The sequence below is a fragment of the Leptopilina boulardi genome, unplaced genomic scaffold (assembly GCF_019393585.1).
Source record: "Leptopilina boulardi isolate dan_hultmark-lab unplaced genomic scaffold, ZJU_Lbou_2.1 LbouV2_397, whole genome shotgun sequence".
Taxonomy (NCBI): Eukaryota; Metazoa; Arthropoda; class Insecta; order Hymenoptera; family Figitidae; genus Leptopilina; species Leptopilina boulardi.
The window spans coordinates 154,052-176,782 of record NW_026137970.1 but is presented as its reverse complement, the minus strand read 5'-3'; the positions used below and the strand labels follow the sequence as shown (position 1 = coordinate 176,782).

Here is a 22,731-nt window from a genome sequence, read left to right as displayed (position 1 = left end):
AAGTCAGAATTATCAGACTGGCTTTTATTTTTGAGATAAACTCAAAAAACTGCTCAGAAAGAAAAATAAAATCAAAAAGTTAAAAAATTTTTGAATGTCACTGCGATAGTGTAATTCCATGTATTTTTTGTCACTGAATCCGAATCCAAAGTCAGAATTGTTAGATTCGCTAAAATTTTTGAGATAATTGCAAAAAAACGCAAGTAACAAAAAACTCAAAATACTCAAAATCAGTTTTTTGGAATTATCTTTAAAATTTGAGCCAATCTATCAATTCTGACTTCGAATTCGGATTCAGCGTGAAAAAATACATGAAAATGCACTATCGTAATGTATCGGCAAAAAAAAATTTCTTTGAGCTAAAATCGCCAAAAGCTGATAAAAATTCTGAATTAGGGGCACAAATAATTTTTTTTGCCGAAACACTACGATAGTACATTTTCATGTATTTTTTTATGCTGAATCCGAATTCGAAGTCAGAATTGACAGATTGGCTCAAATTTTAAAGATAATTCCAAAAAACTGATTTTGAGTTTTTTGTTACGTGCGTTTTTTTGCAATTATCTCAAAAATTTGAGCGAATCTAACAATTCTGACTTTGGATTCGGATTCGGCGACAAAAAATACATGGAATTACACTATCGCAGTGAGATTCAAAAATTTTTTAACTTTTTGATTTCATTTTTCTTTCTGAGCAGTTTTTTGAGTTTATCTCAAAAATAAAAGCCAATCTGATAATTCTGACTTCGGATTCGGATTCAGCGTGAAAAAATACATGCAAATAGACTAGTGTAGTGTCTCGGCCAAACAGATTTTTATTTTTTGTGTGCCTGTGTAATTAATTAGAAAGTAAGAGGTAAGTAAAGATACTAAAACGTTACCATTTACTTCATATTTTATTTTTTTCTATACTGATAGTAATAACTGGTCAATACTGCCAGAATTATTTGTATATTTACGACACAAAATGATTGGAATAGATACAGTCATGCGTGATGGATATTTTAACCAAAAATGAAAAATCTAAACATAACAAAAGAGCAATGCGAATATAACTGATTGTTAAAAAGGCCTGCTCATCATTCTGAATTAACTTTATAATATATACTTTGACATATTTTCATGGCAAGATCCACTAACCTGTTTCTATCAGTGTATTTCTCTATTATATTTTTATAGTTTTTATGCGAGCTTTAAAATGTTTAATCATTTCTGCGATCACGAAGACAACAGGTTAAAAGTTTTCGGATCTTGTGGAAAAAAAATAGTTTTTGGTGAGTCTAAGAAATTAATATGTTTTAGGATTAGTGAAGTTATCTCTTCATTAATCCTAAAATAGCTGAATTTTTTCTTTATTCCTATTAATTTCTTAGACCCACCACAAAGTATTTTTTCCGCAAGATCACCAAAGATTCACCCTGATATCTTCGTGATTGTCAAAATATTATAGAAATTTATGAATGAAATAAAGTCTTATAGGTTTTTTTTGCTTATTTCTTATTCTATACTTATATTTTCTTTTAAAGTATTTGTCGATTTTTCAAACTAATTTAGAAGAATTTTTCCAATAAGTATTTAGTTTCTTAGCTTTTGTTATTAACTTTTCAAAATTCTTCTACTTGTTTAAACAATTGATTGTTTATCTACTCTTGGAAAATAAATAGTATTGGTAGAAATCTTCCGAAAGCTCCAGACCATTGATTTTCCGTGGCTTGACTTTGAAGATTTGTATTTGTTTGATTTTTGTATATTATTGTTAAATAATTTTTATTACTGCACTGGAAAATCAGTCGTGTTGGTATAAACCGTTAGAAGGCTCCTGACAACCGACTTCCTCAGCAAGTAATTTTTATTGTTAATTTTGAAAAACAAATCATGTTGGTATAAATCGTCGGAAAGTTTCTGACAATTGGGTTTTACAAAATATAGCAATTTTTTAAATTATTTTTAGGATTAGATCTGTTTTATCTTTCATGCCCAGAAAAACTGATTATGTTGGTAGAAATCTTTCGAAAGCTCCTGAAAAGCAGTAATTCCAAATTCGAAAAACTTGACTAAGTTGTTTTTATAATTCTTAAAAATTTCTTTATATTTATATGAAGAATATCTTACCATTTTAGAATTAATTAATTATATATCTTACCAGTTTAGAACTGTTCAAAATAGTGAGACAAAAACGTGAATTCTCTCGGCTTACAAAGGCTCGTCCCTACCCTTATTTTCAGGGGGCTAGTAAAATTCAAAATGTTCGGGTGTGTGAGTAAAAAACTTTAAATTGATTGAGCGAGAATCCGCGATTTTCTCTCACTACTTTCCGCAAGGCGCTTCTTCCATTTATTTCTTACCTCCCTCTAATTAGATTTTTCGTGGCGTCTATTTTAATTAATTTTAGCAAAAAAATAAAGTAATTTTTATTATTTTATTTTATGAATATTTAACAAATGTAAAATATAATTTTTTTGTTAAATAATAATTTACAAAGGTTCTGTATTCTGTTAAAAAATATCTTTAATTTAAGTTAAGTTAATAATTCTTTTTATTTGAATTTATATTTTCCTTCTCTTTCTATCATTTTCAGAAATTATATATCTCTTAATTTAAATTCATTTCTTAATATTATTTTAATATTTATTAATTTATAATTTTTTAAATTACACCATCCAACAAAATTCAACTTTTTTTTCACACATGAAAAAATCAATGATTTTCAGAAACTAGGACCAAAAACAAGATACCCGTGTCTGGCCGTTTTGCTAGATCAGGTCATTTTTTGCTTTTAGGGGTAAAAACAACCCATAAATGAAAAGTGATAGGAAATCTTGTACAAATTAATAATTTTTTATGAAACCTGGTATCTCTGGGTTTTCCGGGTCTCTGATTACGAATCTGATGTCAGATTTTTAAAATTCAAAATGGCGGATCCAATATGGCGGTCGAAATTTATAAAAATTCACCAATTCATTTGAAAGTTGTTTCTTAGAGGTTTTTGGGGTCGCTGATTACGAATATGATGTCAGATTTTAAAAATTCAAAATGACGGATTCAATATGGCGGTCGAAATTTATAAAAGTTCATCGAATTCACTTGAAACTTGTTACTTGAAGGTTTTTGGGGTCGCTGATGACGAATATGATGTCAGATTTTGAAAATTCGAAATGGCGGATCCAATATGGCGGTCGAAATTTATAACTATTAATTATTTTTTGTAAAACTTTGTATCTAGGGGTTTTTGGGGTCGCTGAGTACGAATGTGAAGTCAGATTTTTAAAATTCAAAATGGCAGATTCAATATGGCGTTTTAAATTTATAAAAGTTCGTCGAATTCACTTGAAACTTGTAACTTGAAGGTTTTTGGGGTTGCTGATTACAAATTTGATGTCGGGTTTTCAAAATTCAAAATGGCGAATCTAATATAGTGGTCGAATCTTTAAATCGTAAAAATAAGCGTCTAAAATTTACACAAACGTAATACAAGAGTTGTTATGAAATGCTTCTATTAATTTTATTTTATTGCATTATATTTGTTTAATAAATTTTGATTATAACCTTTTGAATTTATTAATTCTAATATAAACTTAATTTATTAAAAATCACTTAAAATAAAAATTTTTAAATGTTGGCTTGCAAATTTTAACAAAAAATTGACCATTTTGAATTTTAAAAATCTGACTTCAGATTCGTACTCAGCGACACCAAAAACCCCTAGATACCAAGTTTTACAAAAAATAATTAATATTTATAAATTTCGACCACCATATTAGATCCGCCATTTTGAATTTTCAAAATCTTACTTCAGATTCGTACTCAGCGACCCCAAAAACCCCTAGTTACCAAGTTTTACAAAAAATAATTAATATTTATAAATTTCGACCACCATATTGGATCCGCCATTTTGAATTTCCAAAATCTGACATCATATTCGTTATCAGCGACCCCAGAAACCCCTAGATACCAAGTTTTACAAAAAATAATTAATATTTATAAATTTTGACCACCATATTGGATCCGCCATTTTGAATTCTCAAAATCTGAGAGTAAGTCTTCGAAACCCCTTTGTGACCTCCCACACTTGACTCGTGAAATTCTTTAATGATGTGTTTTCTTTTTTCAAGTTCTAGAATTTTAACTTCTCCTGAACAAATCATAATTTTAATTTGAGAATCAGAAAAATGTTGGCAAAACATTTTTTCAATTGAAAACCAGAAAACTTCTTCAAGATCATGCCCTGTTTTGGAAACTCTGGCAAAAGTTACATTTAAAAGTTCCATAGCATTTTTCAATGCTAAAATGGCACCTGAAATTTTATTTAAATACACTTTTCCATCGAATTTTTTTTAACTACAAGATTAAAAATATAACGATTTCCTTGAGGAAAGACAACCACGTTTCCAATTTTAAAATCATCTGTTTTTAATGCATCTACATTGAATAATTTTTTTCTATTAATTCTTTACTAATATTTGACTCGAAAATACAGTCTTCTGAAACAAAGTGAACAATATGATGAGTTCCCATTGACAGCTTGTCTTTACTGTAAATTATACAAGCATTATTGATTTGGAACGTAGTTTCAATCACATTATAAATTCCATTTTCCTGGTTAATGGAACAGCACGGACTTAAAGCATCATTCACACCTTGGCCAAGGACATTTTCAACACTTTCATTCACAAAGGATTTCACAGCCAGGCAATTATGCTCATAAAGCATTTGGCCCGAAACATGTTTCTCCGTTTTTTTACCCACAATCACTCAATCCAAAAGCACAATCAACCAAATTATCTATATCAATGACAGTAATCTCTTTAACATTATAATTTTTTACAGGGTTTCTTGACAAAGCATCAGCATTAGAATTAATTTTACCAGGTTTATAAACAATTTTGTAATCATATTCACTCAATATTATTCGCCACCTTGCTAATCTGGAGACTGGATCTTTTAATCCATTTAACCAAACTAAGGGTCTATGATCAGTGACAAGTGTGAATTCTCTACCATATAAATATGGGCGAAAATATTTTACTAAATAGCCGATTGCCAAAAGTTCTTTTTGAATAGTTGAATAATATTATTCTGCCTTTTGCAAAACTCTAGATGCATATGCTATTGGAAGATCTTATCCAATAGGACCTTCACTTATTACTCAACCAATGGCATAATAAGAGGCGTCAGTTGCCAAAATAAAAGGTTTTGAAAAATCTGTATACTTAAGGGTTTTTGAGGTTCGCTGATTACGAATCTGGTGTCTTATTTTTAAAATTCAAAATGGCGGACAAATTTAAAAAACATGGTTCAGATTCGCCTGAAAATCGTTACTTAGGGGTTTTTGAAGTCGCTGATTATGAATCCGGTGTCCATTTTTCAAAATTCAAAATGTCAGATCCAATATGGGGGACAAGAAAAATAAAAATTAATTCTACTTTCTGTAGCTAGAATTACAATCAAATTTATATGTAACATACCTTGGACTCTTGTCTTTATATTCCTGAAAAAATTTGTATTTGGGTCAATCCATTATTATTTCCACTGAAGTCGTTGCTGACTAATTTTTAAAAATTATAATACTTTTCAAGAATGATTTTGCAGTTCTTCAGAATAGGAAATAAAAAGAATTTTATTAAAAATTTAATTATTTATTGTAAAATATGAATTTAAAGTATATGAGGTGCTAAAAACTCAATTTTTCTAGCAATTAGAAAATATGCAAAAAACATAGAATTTAGTATAAAAATTAAAAAATATTATTGTAATTTACTAAGAATGAATAAATTTATCATTACCAATTGATGTAATTATTTAAAGATGTGAAATAATACAAACGAGCTTATTATGGTAGCAAACACATGCCAAACGTTCGGCTGCTCGTGCAACTTCAAAGTTTAAACATTCACCATTTTCTTATTAAATGTCCAATTGCATTGTAACTTTCCAGAAAACTTTTTTGGACCTTAATGAACAACTTTCTCACTGGAAGTTTGTTGCTGCTGAAAATTTGTCGAACTTCCCTGAATTGAGAAAATTGCACTTCACGAATTTCGCAATGTCTTAATAAAAAATAAATAACTATTTTATTTTCAATCAAAACAACTTTTTTCTTTTTTAGACACTCGTAGGATATAATAACACGTATTTTCGTTTTTGTTTCATTATGAAATTCGTAAAATTGTCTGAGCTGTCGCGAGTTGAAGTCAAAAAAACAGTTTTTCTCTTATATTTCGAAAACGGAAAAAGATGGAAAATTTCTTATTAAGAAAAAAAGATGCGCAATCGAATTCTGTTAAAGAACATGTTAGAAAAATGAATTTGGAGTGTCCAGGGGACATCGTTTCTCGGCCGAAAAAATTTACGTGCCCTTTTAGAATCCAGCTGCTCATTTCGTATTCTTAAGAACTTCAACATCATTCTTGCAAAGTATTATAATTTTTAAAAATTAGTCAGCAACGACTTCAGTCGAAATATAATGGATTGACCCATTTACAATTATAACCAGAGATTTTGAATTTTCTTTGCACGCCCGCCAATGTGGTTAGAAATGAAAAAGTAGCGTTTAAAACAGTCTAAAGCCTACAAATCTCTACCGATTTTGGATTTTATAAAAAAAAATCATTTGTTTATATTGATATAATTATTTATGTAAATTGAAAATCATAAACCAAACTCGAGGAATTTCTTTCGTCTCTAGCTCGTAACCATCACTTCCAATCGGGCTAGCTATATTTTTTCTGTAATCTACACGTGAAAATACATATGTGTGTACCAAATTTCAGCTCTCTGTATCAAATACTTTAGCCACTGCAGGGAGGTAGGGGACACATAGCTGGGACAGACGCAAGAGCCCTATAAAATTCCAAAATCGGTAGAGATTTGTAGGCTTTTGACTGTTTTGCACCATATTTTTTTATTTCAAACCACTTTGGCGAGCGGTGCACGGCGCAAAAAAAATTCAAAATCTGCGGTTATAATTGGAAATACAAATTTTTTTCAGGAATATGAAGACAAGAGTCCAAGGTATGTTACATATAAATTTCATTATAATCCTGGCTACAGAAAGTATAAAAATTACAAATTGTTTATAAAATTATTATTAAAAATTATTTATTAATTTTTTAAAAATGATGCAAAAATTTGTTGTTATAAAAAAAGGTTATAAAAATTTTTAATTTTGAAAAACGGTTTAAGGGGGGCGCCAACTTTAGAAGGTAAAAAACTGCGTACATTTCAGGAATTTTTTTCTCAAACACATTTAAATAAATCGATGCGAGATTTAGTGTATGTTTTCTTATATATTTAAATCTTTGAAATATAATTTTTTGCTTAAATGAAAAAAGAATTTAATAATAAAATAAACGCCATATATATAACGCCTCGCTGCTGAAATTTTCACATTGCGTACAACCTAGGGTCCACAATTCTTATCTAAAACAAAAAAACAAAATTTTTTCTTTAAATATACATTATTGCCTTCTGTATGAATTAAAAGATTTCAATAGAAAGTAAAAACTGACATTTTTACATGACTTTTTAAAAAAAAATTTAATTTTTGACAAAAAAAATCTCATTTTTTTTAAAAAGAAAGCACTAAATTTAACTCTATCAAAAACAAAATTAATTCATACAGAAGAGACACTTTTTATCTTCATAACAAGCCCAGGTAGACCTTAATCGGTTGAATAGATTTTTGTCTATCGTGTACACAAACTACAAAAACAGTGTTTTGAGAAAAACGAGTTTAAAGATTGAAAAACATGTAAGTGCTGTTTATTAAAAACTTACGTCTTTTTCTCGGCCTCGATGAACGACTATTTTTTATGGATAAGACGACATTTTACTGATAAATGGTAATTTTAATGGTAGGTGTAATAGTAGATAAGCGCAACAAATTATGAAAAGTATTAGAGACTGCGAGTGGAGTCGCGGGCCAGGCCACGCGCTTTATTGCGTTCTGCAAGCTGTAAGTCGAAAAATACTTTGTATTTTGACGTAATATTTTAAGAGCATACCCAGCAAACACGTTCTATAATTGTTCTATTAAAATTAAAGAACATTGTTCTAGAACAATTGTGCCATCAATAACATGTAGCAGTTATAGAACCAAATGGTAAGTGTTCTAGAACAATGTTCCTAATATGTTACATAACTGTTCTATTTTTTTGTTCCAGAACTCTTCTTAGATATAAGTACCATAAGTGTTATAGAACATTTAAATCACAAATGTTCTAGAAATTTTGTACTTTTTTTGCTCTAGAATTTTGATATAACAATATTATGTCACCTTTCTAGAACAATATTCTCTTTGTATTGTAACAATATTTCTCTTTTTGTTATAGAATATATCCGGAAATTTGTTCTTAAATTATTCTATAACAAATGTTCTATTAGAGTTCTAAAACAGTCCATGCTTAAAAGGTTTGAGAAACATGCTTTCGTAGTATGTATTTAATACTTTAAATGCACAAGCGCCACACGCAAATCGTATGAAACTGAAACCTACTACTATTGCAGGAGTCTCATGCTTTTTCGGTATTAGAGTCCTGCAACTGGGGATTAAGCTACGCTCACTTTAACTTGACTCAAACTTGGTGATCGCCAGTTGCAGGACTCTAATACCGAAAAAGCATGAGACTCCTGCAATAGTAGTAGGTTTTGGTTTCATACAATTTATGCGTGGCGCTCATTCATTTAAAGTATTAAATGCATACTACGAAGACGTGTTTCTCAAACATAAGAACGTATGAATTTTTGCTTTCTTTGTAAGAAAAATTCATGCTTTAATGGTAGGAATCATTTTCATGTTATTAAAACTAGATTTTTCTTTTCGTATAGAAATTATTAATAACTATCTGTTCTAGAATTATAACATTATGTCAAATCTACAAATGTTCTGTAACACTTCAGTCACAAATGTCATTAAATGTTTCATCCTTTTTGTTGTAAGATTCCTATGTTAATTTTTTTCCATTAATAATGCCTTGCAAAGTAATTTTGTTAATTTTTATGCCAACATCAATTGTTTTAATATTTGAATATTATACAACATAGAATTGGATTTTAAGGTCCAATTCCTTTGGCCCAAAGGCCACAAAATCAAAAAACGCTGTTATTCTATAACATAGAATTTCAATAATATTGGATATTGAAACTTGACCGAAACATAAATTATTTGATTAATTTGGGAACTTTTAAATGTTTTGAATTTCGTACATTTTTATAATTTATATTTATTAGAAATTTAATATTTGCTTTGTTTTATATTTAAATAATTTTTAAATTCTTTGCGTAAAAAATTACTATAAGACTTGCAATTTGTTGAGACTTACCAATTTTTTTTACATCACACTATTCTTATATATAATATTATAAATCACTATTATGAGTAATATAAATTATATTAGTTAATTAAAAAAAATTTACTGTTTCAACATTGTTACTTAATTACTTTTTTGGAGAAAATTGAAATTTATATGTACTGTCCTCTTGACTAAAGCAAAGATTTATTTCCTTTCAAATTAAAAATTAAAAGGTAATAAATTCTAAAATACAATAATTAAAAGATTTAACAATTTTTACATTTATTTTAATTAACATATTTAAGAATTAACAAATAAAAATTATTTATATTGTTAAAAATTATTAATATTTTAGAAACGATATGCTAATATACTCATTGTAATAAATAATAAACAACTAAAAAATTGTTTGATGGTCTTACAAAATAATAAACCTATCTATTTCATATGTTTGTTACAAGGAACATTTCCTAAGAAACATTTGTAGTCTCCCTTGGTCGAGCGCGTCTAGGCGCAGCTCCCAGTACGGTTGAGCTCTGCAGTGTAAGTACACTAGTGATGGTCGAAAGCTCGAATCTCGGGAGACAACCGGTTAAAAAATTTCGAGAATGTGTTAGGATTACAAATTTTTTTTTATTTTATTAACATTATCAAAATCAAATTAAGACAAAATATGACACTCTCTTAATTTATTATATTAATTTTAACTGTATTTTTTGTAACAAGAATATAAGATGTTATATAAGATGTTGTTACTGGATTTAAAAAATTTGTAATTAATTTATATAATCGTTACATATCTGTTATAAATCACTAGTAACAGTGTTATGTATTTATTACATATCTGTTACAGAGATCAGAGCTGACATTTATCATAACCTGCTTGTAACATGCTACAAGCTTGTGACAGAACGTGTTACATCTTGTTATAGAACAAATATATAACCATTACGTATTCGTGTTTGCTGGGTATTCTCTGATAGTTGTATTTTCAGTTAAGACAACTTTTAAAAAATCGCTTTTCTTGACCCGATAAAGTAGGCGCCCCCCTTAAAGTGTTTTTTTTTGGTGATATATTCAATTTTTATTAATTAAACTGAAAAAATATTTCAAACATATATTAAATTTACAGCCAACTTTTTTACGATGGTCACCAGACACTTGCTGTTCAATTATCCAATACCATACAAGCAGAGCCGCCATGCCCTCCATCAGATCGTTTATATCATTTAATGTTAACTGGGATCTCCCATGAACCGGATCGTTCTAAAAAAGAGCTTGGAAGTAATTGCACTTTTTCATCACTGGATAATACTATCGGTCCGGGTTTAGACTTGGAATTTGAAACTGAAGCTCAGGTACAAGCACCAGAACCCGCTCAATATGAAACTGCATACGTCACTTCTCACAAAGGCAATTGCAGAGCAGGCGCTTTTTCTGCTGATGGGCAGTTAATCGCTACTGGGTCAGTGGATGCATCAATTAAAATATTAGATGTCGATAGAATGTTAGCAAAGTCTGCACCTGATGAAGTAGTAGCTAGTGATCAAACTGGAGGTCATCCGGTAATTCGAACTTTATATGATCATCTTGAAGAAGTAACTTGTTTAGAATTTCATCCCAGAGAACCTATTTTAGTATCTGGAAGTCGTGACTTTTCAATAAAACTGTTTGATTATAGTAAAGCGAGTGTTAAAAAAGCATTTCGTACAATCACAGATGCCGATCAAATAAGATGTCTATCATTTCATCCAACTGGCGACTTTTTAGTGGTTGGTACAAACCAGCCAGTCGTTCGATTATATGATGTTAATACTGCTCAAAGTTTTGTATGCAGCATACCAAATCACCAGCATACAGCTGGAATAACTAGTATCAAATATTCACCGGACGCAAAAACTTATGCTTCAGCTGGAAAAGATGGAAGTATTAAATTATGGGATGGTGTTTCTAGTAGATGTATAAATACTTTTGTGAAAGCACATGATGGATTTGAAGTGTGTTCTGTAGCTTTTACACGAAATGGAAAGGTGAGAGCATTCATTTCCAAACTCGAATTCTAAGTTTTACATTACAACTTTTTGTATACGACTAATTACAATATTTTATTTTCAGTATTTACTATCGTCTGGAAAAGATTCATTAATTAAATTATGGGAATTATCAACCAGTAGATGTCTTATAGCATATACCGGTGCTGGAACTACAGGTACTATTATTAAATATATTAAGTTTATTACTCTGTATATTTTTACCTACAATTATATTTATTAATTGCTTAACTTAATCAGGAATTAGATAGCATGCTATTTTGTGAAAAAAATCATTCATAGAAATCACAGGTCAATACTGCCAGAATTATTTGTATATTTACGACACAAAATGATTGGAATAGATACACCCATACGTGCTGGCTATTTTAACCAAAACTGTGTCAAACTGAAAAATCTCCCTGTTGAAAATTCCTATGTGAGAACACATATGGGATCCCATCCAGGATCTCTTGTGAGTTCTTATGTGGGTTCCCATACAGGTTCACACATAAGATCCTGTATGAAAAGGTTCCTGGGATGAACTTGCGTGAGAGCTCGCTCATGATCTTATGTCTCTGTAAAAGCAATAACACAGGATCCCATGAGGTTTCCTGTGTTATTGCTTTTACAGAGACATAAGATCATGAGCGAGCTCTCACGCAAGTTCATCCCAGGAACCTTTTCATACAGGATCTTATGTGTGAACCTGTATGGGAACCCACATAAGAACTCACAAGAGATCCTGGATGGGATCCCATATGTGTTCTCACATAGGAATTTTCAACAGGGCTAAATATAATAAAAAGAGCAATGCGAATATAACTGATAGTTGAAACTGCCTGTTCATCATTGTGAATTAACCTTATATACTTTTGCATATTTTCGTGTCAAGATCCATCAACTTGATTCTATTAGTATTGTGTATCAGGGTTCGATTATAATAAAATAACTTTCATTAAATCATCATTTTTACCGTTATAATAACAACGGTAGACAAAAACAATTATTCTTCAAATAATTATTATCAATAATCAGGGTCAATAATAAACAATATCAATAATAAACAGTTTTTTTCACATTTGCCCTAAATGTGTTGACTATTTGAACAAATAAAACCTGCCAACTCTTTTACCACCTCATCATTGAGGATCATTAAGAAAAATATAAAATTATACTTTAGCCACATCTAACAAAGCACGGGTGTCCTGAACACATTTTAAATGAAGATAAATAGCACCTACAATTTTCAAGTTTGGTTCCATTCTGTGACACTTCTGAATGATTTTTCTGCAAAATTTAAAATAATCCCCTTAGCCGTTTTTGAAAAAATTCGATTTTAGTACAATTTTATCTTATTTTGTAGAAACTAAAACTGATTTTAATTTAAAGTAAATACCACATCCAAATTTCTTGCTGTGTTTGATTCTGTGACACTTCTGACTGATTTTTTTTACAAAATAGAAAATAATCCCCTCAGCCGTTTTTGAAATAACCCAATGAGCACCACTAGATGTCCCAAGGACATTCTTTTCAGAACGTTCTTGGGACACTGTTAAAAAGACGTTCTAAATCTAAAGATATCCTAAGGACATCTCAAAAATGTCTCTAAAAAGTCATCCTATAGATGTCAAAAAGAATGAAATAAAGACGTCTTAAACAAGTTCTATATCTGTCCCAGAGCAGTTACAAAAATATCCTTAAGAAATATTGTGAATATTTTTGAAAATAATGGAAAAAATTTGAAAATTTTCACTATATTTTTTAGACATATTAAGGATATTGCAAAGAACTCTTGTACATTTTTAAGACATGTTTGGTACATTCTCGTAACATATTCCTTTTTTGGCGAACTAGCCCATAAGGATCAATATATATGACCAGTAATCGCGATATACTTTTTTTGGCTACTTGGATCTTTAAGAATCCTTCGGTGCTGTGGGTCGTTTGGGGTTTAAGACTTAATACCCTTTACATTATACGCGCGTTAGTCTATGAAGTATACATAATTTCAATGTAATATTCATTTCGGTTATTAACCTGTAGACTGCAGGAAAGCCTAAATTTAGGTTTTTTTGCTGGATTTTGCAAAACGCCGGCGGGCTGAAGGTTAAAGATTTTGGAACTTTTTAGTACATTCTTTGGACATTTTCGGCATATGTTTGGTACATTCTAAGGATATGGTTGGAACATTTTTAGGATACTATGAAAATATTCAACTTCCAAGTGGGCACCAACATATCTTTAGGATGACTTTAGAACGTTCAAAAGTGCCCTAGGACATTGCGTCACACGTTGGGTCCGAACCAAGTTCAACCTAAAGGTCGAGCCACTTCAGATTTTTTTGTGAATTTCTATTCTATTATGTCTCCTCAGTAATTTAAGGGGGAGTGACACCTTTGAGGTCTCTTTTGAACCTGTTTTTCATGAATTTTTTTAAGTCAAAGGAATAAAGTAAACAAAATTTGGTTTCAATAACTTTATTTGTTAACTTTTTAAGTTTACAAAAATATATTTATACTTGGAAAAAGTTTTAATTTGTTGACTATAGATGCCGCTAAAGTTGGTCTCGTTTCTCTGCAGGGCAAATTGGTGAGCATGATTCTGGTTAGATCGTTTAATATAAAACAAAAATTCAAATTTGTTCTGAATCTGTGATAGATTTAGCTTTAAAGTACGTAGGATATTTTAAAAAATAATATTAATTTTTGTGGATTTATCAGCTATTTGAAGGAAAAAGTCGATTTTTAGGGCGAACTTTTTTCAAAAAATCTATTGCCAAAGAAAACAAACAAACTAATAAAAAATCCGCTACGTACTCTAAAGCATTAGTACTTCGAAATCGCTTTTGCTGATATAATTTCTATTCTGCACATCATAAAGTATCGTTTAAGAAAACGAAAAAAAAAATAGATTTTTTTCGGGGTCAAAGGTGTCACTCCCCTTTAAGACAAAAAAGGAAAAAATCGTTAGACGCATTTTTAAGAATATCAAGTTTTTGTATTTTTATGCTAAAATCACTGCTACTCAGCAAAAACTTCAACCCAAAAGTCTGAGCTCTTCAAATTTTCTTGTAATTTTAATTAGGATATTCTTTCTTTGAGTAATTCAAAACCAAAAGAAAAAAAAATTAATTAAATATATTTAGTAAAATCTTGTTTTTTAAAATTATTTATTGTTTGCTGAAGTCACTACTTTTTAAATAAATTGAATCGTCGGCGACCAAAGGGCTTAGGCGAGGTTTTCATTGGCCCCTGGAATAGCTGTAAACTTATGTCTTTTTACTATGAAACTCGTCAATGCTGATAAAGTTTGTCATGTAGCCCCTTATAGTATACTTATTATACCGTAAATGCAGTCGCGCCAAACGGAGATCGCACTTAGCTCATCCTACTACGATTGCAGAAGTTCTATGCTTTTTCGGTATTAGACTCTTGCAACAGACTTTTTCATGCTGATGGTTCTGTCCATATCTAGCACTTATAATGACGCATGAGTTGGAATAGGACAGCGATGAACTACAACCACCGCACAGTGGTCTGAAGGACTCGAAAAACTGCCAAAATTCAAAATATAATGGGGATTGGTTGGAACTGCTCACAATAAGATTCTTGAGTTCGCTGAGTCTACATTTATAGTAAATATAATAAAATATAAAATAGTAGATATAATATGGCGGATAAAAGTGTTTAAAATTCAATTATTGAACCCAAACGTTCTTAGTAGGAAGGTTTTTGCATTCGTAAAATCTGAAACTGTTATAAAAAATAACAATAAACAATTAATAGAATTTGAGAAATAGAAAATTGTAATATTAAAGTTTTAAAATGGATTTTAAATTTAATATTTTTAAACCTTTTTTTAAAAAAGTTACTAAGGTGTCCTTCTATTAAACAATTTAAATTATATATTATAAATGAACATTTGAGAATATATGCAAATTAAATATTTAATATAATATATTTATTATAATAAATTATTATCATTATATTTAATAAAACATTAACATTTATATATTATTACTTTTAATTAACCTGTACATATATTATTATGGAACCAAAATTGAGCAATTTAAAGAATAAAATGTTTTCGAAAAACTTACCTTTAATTAATTAAAAATTTCTGAAAATATAAATATTAATAGAATATATAAATAATCATTTTTTCAATACATTCACTGTATTTTATAAGAAATAAATTTTTATAACCAACAATAATAAATGTCAAAAAAGTTTACAAGAGTATATGAAAAAAAAACAAAAGAAGATTCAAAGGTAGATAGAAATATATTATATTTCGATGAATGTGACAAAAGCAATCATTTATCTTACTTGATATAAATAAATATAACTATGTCCAGGTAAAGAAGTAGCAGCATATAAGAAAATTGATATATTCAGGAGTAAAATGATATATGAAAAACTTTATTTGAGTGGGGTACATCGGAGTACGATAATACATAAAGGCATTTTAATAACTTGTAAAATAGTTAATAAGTTAAGACATTGAAAGAATGAGACTTCTTTGCAAGTAATACAACTTTTTGCAAAGATTACTATTACTTATTTAGAAAATAATAAAGTTAAATTTGAATTTAATCGATAACCTTAAATTTTGGCAAATTTATAACGCTTTCAGACCACTGTGCACCGCCACAAATGCTATAAGGATGCATTGTATTATTTTGCGAGAGAACTCCTTCACTCATTATGTTATCCTAATACAAATTGAATATTAATCACCCTATTATCTAAAAAATTGGCGAATTGTCATTCACAGCTGAAAAATAATATTAAACAATTATTTCATATCACATAGAATATATGCATAATCTGAACATAAAAATTATAATCACAAAACACAAACCTTCAGAAAGAATGGGTGGTCCAACTTCACATCTACCACAGTAGCATGATAGAAGCAGATCAGGACGACTGAAAACAAAACAAAATTTCTGTAAATATATATTTATTACATACATGTAAATGCACATATGTTTTAAAATGTGTATAAAAACCAACCTCAGAAAGTCCGTCATTTCTGTAAATTCCTGCAATACTGCACCCACTTTTCTCTGAGCTTCTTCCAACTCCGTGTGCTGTGCCGCAAGAAAATTGGTCCTTGCAAGGACTTTTCGGCTGGGTCGAACTCGTCGATGCATAGGTCCTGGATTTGTTTTCAGGACATTGTCAAGGTACTGTTAGATTTGAACGCTGTGGTGTAATACCACGCCAAGTACCATGACTCTGTTAAGAAAATCCTGCAGAGAAACTTGACATCTCGATCTAAAAAAATGAAACGTTAAAAACATATAATATTTATATGTCATAAATATACTCAAATCAAAAATAACAACAGAAAATATATACATACCCGCCTAGAAGTCTTCGGAATCAATATTTTCTTATGCAGCACGTCTTCTTTCCATGGTGCCGATTTAATTACTAATGCATAATTACTCCCGCTTTGACACCCAAGGATGAGCATTTGTTGACAAAATAACAAAATAAAGATCATTGCCCTGGCATTGAGATAATCGTTATCGATGGATGATACTGGAGGTATCATTGATAACATATTACTCACATTACACTATACACTACAAACGCGTAATAGAAAAATGCACATAGCTTTCCTAGCCATGCAATGTTCTTACTTCCGTAAATTAAATCCATCGAAATCACTATTGTTACCCTTATAGTATGAGTGTAAAAAAAAATTGTTGAATTAATTGTTGTTAAACGTCACGTATAAAATTAAATTCTTTTAGTTAAAATTAAAACAGCCAAAAACAATTCTATGTTCAAACGGGACGTTGAACAATTCTGAGGAGGGAGGATTGTTATATCCCAGTAACAAAAATTTTAAAAATATATTTCATTTATAAAGACATATAATAAGTAGTGAAAATAATAGTAAACAAAGCTTTACTCTCAATATTTTCAAAATTGATAACTAAAATTATAATTATTTCTAATACTATATTGAAGCATTGACTCATATATATCATTACATGTGTCTATATTTGTATATACGCATCTCTGCCTGCATGCTATGACACGACGCGAGCGAACGATGTATAAAATTATATTGCGTACAGTCATGGATATGTGAGTATAGATATGGCGCGTAGATGCATCACCGAAGGTGACCTCCCGCTACAGAAGGGCTATGCTGAGGAATCGCGTATGGTTGTTGAACAAGAGCGAAAACTATTTATACTAGTTTCGCCCTAATTCTTCAAAATTAATTATTTCTTTTTGCAATATTATAAAAAATTCAATTACCTATTATCAAAATAACAAACCTTATATTTTTCATATTTTAAGCTTACAAAACGCTATTATTCTAAAGTATGAATAATGCTCAATATAAAAACTTTCCTAATATGATTTCTACGCAATTCTTTGGCTAATTCTTAGGAATTTTTTTTTGCAGCTGCATAAAGTATAAAATTCTATGCAATGTTCAATTTCTCACTTGTATCAAATAGCATAGGCTAACCTTTGACTTGAATATCGAAAGCCTGACGGTGGGCAATTCCTAGAAACCATACCTATGCCATTTGACACTACTACGCACAATACTCTCTAGCAACGAATAGACTTATGTCTCATGTATGCGTTTAGCGAGGCGCAAGCACAGTTTTCTAGCGTTGTACTATTGGAAGATGATTGTAGACGATGTAATAGCGATACTTGCGCTATGCGATACAGGATGCAGGTGTCCATCTTAGTTCTGAGAATTGTCTTAATTCTATGAAAGGTCTAAGAATCAAGCTTGGAGATGGGGTGATCTTTGAACTTATTTACTCACACTGAGGATGATTTTCTAGTATAAAAACCCATGCAAATGCATTGTCAGTCGTCACTTGCTCCGGAATCATTTCATAGTTCGTTTCATAACGTGAAATTACCATCGTGATTTTGACGCTTCGGTTACTTTAAAATTATTACGACTGTAACTCTTGCATCTCGAACAGTATATGTAAGCTTGTCATTTATTAAATTTTATTGTTAATCGTCGTATTAGTGTATTCTCAATTTAACGATTTTGCAAACGTGACGTGTGTGCATTTCGGAGTTTACGAACTAAAAAACTGTGAGGAAGTCTCAACCATTCCTTTTCAGAAGTTGTAAAAACTCACAGCGTCAAGCACAAGTGCCAACTTGTCAATTTATATTTCTTTCTGCCCTCTGAACAGAGGTAATTGTAAGTACAACATTTTAAAATTCACAATTCTTGTAACAACATCTTTTAACATAAAACATTATTGTAACATTTTGATTTCATTCATTTATATTAATAAATTATACAACACTTATATCAATAAAATTCTTCTCTGCGATTCTCATATACCTAAATTCATGTTTAAATTAACAACTATAGGGGAGGATGGGGCAAGGATAGTTAGGTAAGATATTTTTGGATCTAGCCATGAAATTTAAACTGGCATCGGAAAAAGAATAGTATCGTTCGAAAGCCTGTTTATTTAGCTATAATTTTGCTATACATTGTTTTCTTGTAGATTGCAATGCCTTCGAGATAATATTGGAAAAGTAAAAAAAAAATTACGCAACCAAATATATTTAATAAATTATATCCGCAAAAATAAGATTGAATAATAAAAATAAGGTGAAAATATTTTAGCAAAACTGAGATTTAACACAAATGGGCACGTAGCTTCTACAAATAGTGTCCCCGCAAGCTCAAATTTTGACTGTCGTCTTTTGGTGTTAAGACGCGTGTACATGATAAATGACTCGTTTTTTTGACGAGCCGTTTCTGTATTAGAGCCACTAACTATCCTTGCCCCAACCTCCCCTAAGTGTCAAGGCAATTATTTAATAGTAAAATAAATAAAGACAACCCCCGTAGGATCGATAGGAACAAACGTTCTCACATAAAAATAAATGGTCAAGCTTTACCAACTTGACTTAATCAGCCTACCATTCCTCCAAAATTTTAGAATTGATTTTATTAATTGAATTTAAATTCAACCTCGCCTTTCGCTCGGTATGTAACAATTACAAGGGTCTAATACCGAAAAAGCATAGGACTTCTGCAATCGTAGTAGGATGACCTAGGTGCGATCTCCGCTTGGCGTTCTTGCTATTATAACACTTTTTTCTTACTATAAAAGCATATATACTATGCATCTTTAGTACGGACAAAAAAACAAGTTTAACTTGGCTATTTGAACCGGAGAGATTTGAAATTTTATGAAATTTTATAAATTTTGGGGTAAATGGGGACAGTCAGTTTCATGCGTTTAAAGCTTATTTAAATTTTTTTCTGCTGCCCAAAATTAATCCTGGGAATGTAAATAATAAGGTAAAAAAAGTAAACCCGCAAATATTACCTTTTAAAGGAAGAAACTTAGGTAATTTGTGAAAAATAGCGATTTTGTTCCCATTTATCCCAACTGACCCTATAGTGATTTTTATTGGTTTTTTAGTAAGAAAAACAATAGTTTTATTAATTTTTTGATAAAATAAAAATATGTAAGTTGAAAAAAACTTGCAAAAACGAAAACGAAAAATTTTCCAAATTTGTCGAAATTTGAATTTTGCTGAAGTATCTAGACACCCCAGTTACTCCTTCTAGGGTTAAAAATGCGTCTAACGATTTTTTTCTTTTTTATCTTAAATTACTCAGGAGGCTTGATAGAATGGAAATTTGCGAGAAACTAAAATGTTTTTAGAGTATCCTAAAAATGTTCCAACCATATCCTGAGGATGTCCCAAATATGTCCTGAGAATGTACCAAACATATTCCATAAATGTAATGTAATGTAATAAAAATCTAAATAGACAAAAAAAAGTATATCGCTATTACTGGTCATATATATTGATCCTCATGAGCTAATTCGCCGAAAAAGGAATATGTTCCGAGAATGTGTTCACCGAAGACTAGATAATTATCGAGAATTTTTAGTGTTGTGTAATTTTAGCATTTTTTTAATAAAAAGTGAGAAAAATAATAGCCAATCCCGGACTCAATTTTAATATTTTTTGTTTGTAATAATTTGTAAAAAGAAAGAAAAAAATATGTACAAATTACACGAGCCTGCTAAAAAAACAAAATTTCCGTTGGCAGAGATCGAGAAGTCATTTCCTGTAGTTTTGAGATAAGTGGGTGTAAAAGTCCCAAATATCCAGTTTTTAGCAGTTTTTGAAAATTTTTTTTAGGGTAAATCCGACGTGCTAGAGACTTGGCATAGGAATCAAATTAGTTCGTTACTAGGGGGTTTTTAGGGTTGCGGATTACGGATATGATGTCAGATTTTAAAAATTCTTTATTTACCAATTTATATTCGCGATATATTTATTTATTTATGTTTATTCGCAAAAAAGTAAATAATAATTACAACAAATTGTACAACGCTACAATATTATACATCAGTGTCACGACGATTGAACTTCACTGTTTACCAAAGAAGACACTTTATAATTTGCAAAAATTCCAAACTACAATTCACTTTTTTACGAGGGGCTGTTCACTGAAAATCCAATTGAACAATATTTAGAATTCATTAAAGATTTTTAAGGATTGCTAGTCATTTTCGTAATTCCTATTTTGAAATTAAGGGAAATAGTGCTTTTATTTTATTTGAAGTAATTGAGAGTTAGTTGCAAGAAAAATAGATTAATTGTATAATTCGGTAGTATTTGAGCCATTGACTATACCTCGCGCTTAATTGCCGCCGAATTCGCTCGTATGTTTCCGTAAACATTCGTGAATCGCAACAATCCTTACTGCATGACTTAGGATTTTACTGGAATCGACGAGATTCGTTAGGATTCGCATAGTATTCGACAAATTCGAACGTCCTTTTCAATAATCGTCGGTAATCTCCACTTAAAATACAATATATTCAGAATCAAGAAATTTACATTTTCTTATGTTAATTGATGAATATTCGGAAGACACCTAGTCTATTTTCTACATTACAAATCGGGTATTCGAGAGTGAACAGCCCCTCGCTTTTTTACACTAAAGATATAAAATTCAGTTTTTTAGAGAATTTTTACAGTTGATTTACAATAAAAATATAGTGAATCTGATTGACAATAATTTTCTTAAATTTATTCGAAAAAAAAGTTATGTGAAAACTTTGTATATCAAAATTGCTCCTTCACCTATTGATTAACACAATTTGGCATACAAAGCTTATACTTTTTATATCAACTAAATTTGTTTCGTATACGGAATCGAGTTTTTATTCTTTTATGGCTTATTGCAGTTCTTTAAAACAAATTTCTATTAGTTTAAAATAAGTTGCCTATTAAAGCTGATTTTACATATTACTCATTTTGTAATAATAAAATTATTATTACTGTAAATATATTATTAAAAATGATGATGATTTTTAGGAAAACAAGAACACAAAGCACAAGCTGTTTTCAATCACACGGAAGATTATGTAATGTTCCCAGATGAAGCAACAACTTCTTTATGTGCATGGAATTCGAGAAATGCGTCTAGGAAGCAGTTACTCTCATTAGGACATAATGGACCTGTCAGATTAATTATTCATTCTCCAGTAGCTCCTGCATTTTTAACTTGTAGCGACGACTTTAGAGCTCGTTTTTGGTTCAGAAGAATGCCTACTCACTAGTGTAGGTGAAACGTGATAATTACATAAAAATGAACATAATAGAGTTTTTGTGTAAATTATTTATTTTTCTATTTACTTCGTCTTTAGATTTCTATTAATTAAAAAAAATAATAAAGAAAATATTTTTAAAATTTTAATTAAATCCTTAGAATTGTGTAGATTGGAAATTTTCAATAATCTTATAAAATTCTATTTAAAAGCAAGATATCTTAATGATAATAATTTACACTCGAAAATAATATTTATATTTTCAGGTTCAACAATTTTTATATAGATTTTTCAAAAATGTTAAGAAGCTGATGAAAATAAAAATTTTTTCACTAACATCCTTAATTATGTGATCATTTCCTTATTGAGAATATGAAAAACAATTTTCGTAAAATATAGAGAAAATGTTTGAAATTAATTTCTTAAAAGCTTATAAATAATAAGCTTAAACACATATAAGTTATAATGAATAAAGCTTACTTACCTACAAAGTTCTCAATATTTTATATAATACAAATTTAATATTTCAAGAATAACTTTTTTTAACAAAAATTGTATCTGGTTTCAACGTCCACATTTTACGTAATAAATTTTAAATTAAAGATACTATCCAGAATTAATGACATTTAAAAGAAGGATATATTCTTCTACATTTGGTTTGCTTCACACCGATTTGAAATTAATCAAATAAAAGTAAGTGTATGTATTTTATTTTTGACAAATTATTTATAGGAAATATTTCTTATATTTAAGAGTGATAAATTACGGTGAGTGATTTATTACGGTGATTTTGAGGTTTTTT

General features: G+C 29.8%; 1 protein-coding gene across 2 annotated transcripts in view; it reads left to right on the top strand.

Moving 5' to 3' along the window:
• The window catches only part of LOC127288897 (cleavage stimulation factor subunit 1), a 40,970-nt gene extending 18,705 nt beyond the window's left edge, over window positions 1-22,265 (top strand). The window contains exons 2-5 of one of the 2 annotated variants that reach the window (XM_051316603.1): window positions 10,423-11,320; window positions 11,406-11,499; window positions 21,697-21,942; window positions 22,196-22,265. In XM_051316603.1, coding sequence (XP_051172560.1) covers window positions 10,423-11,320; window positions 11,406-11,499; window positions 21,697-21,941 — 1,237 coding nt within the window. In that variant the 3' untranslated portion in view covers window position 21,942; window positions 22,196-22,265. Of the gene's footprint in view, window positions 1-10,422; window positions 11,321-11,405; window positions 11,500-21,696; window positions 22,145-22,195 lie in introns of those variants that run through there. The other variant, XM_051316602.1, reaches the window with a different exon arrangement.
• The last annotated feature ends 466 nt before the right edge of the window (window positions 22,266-22,731 follow it).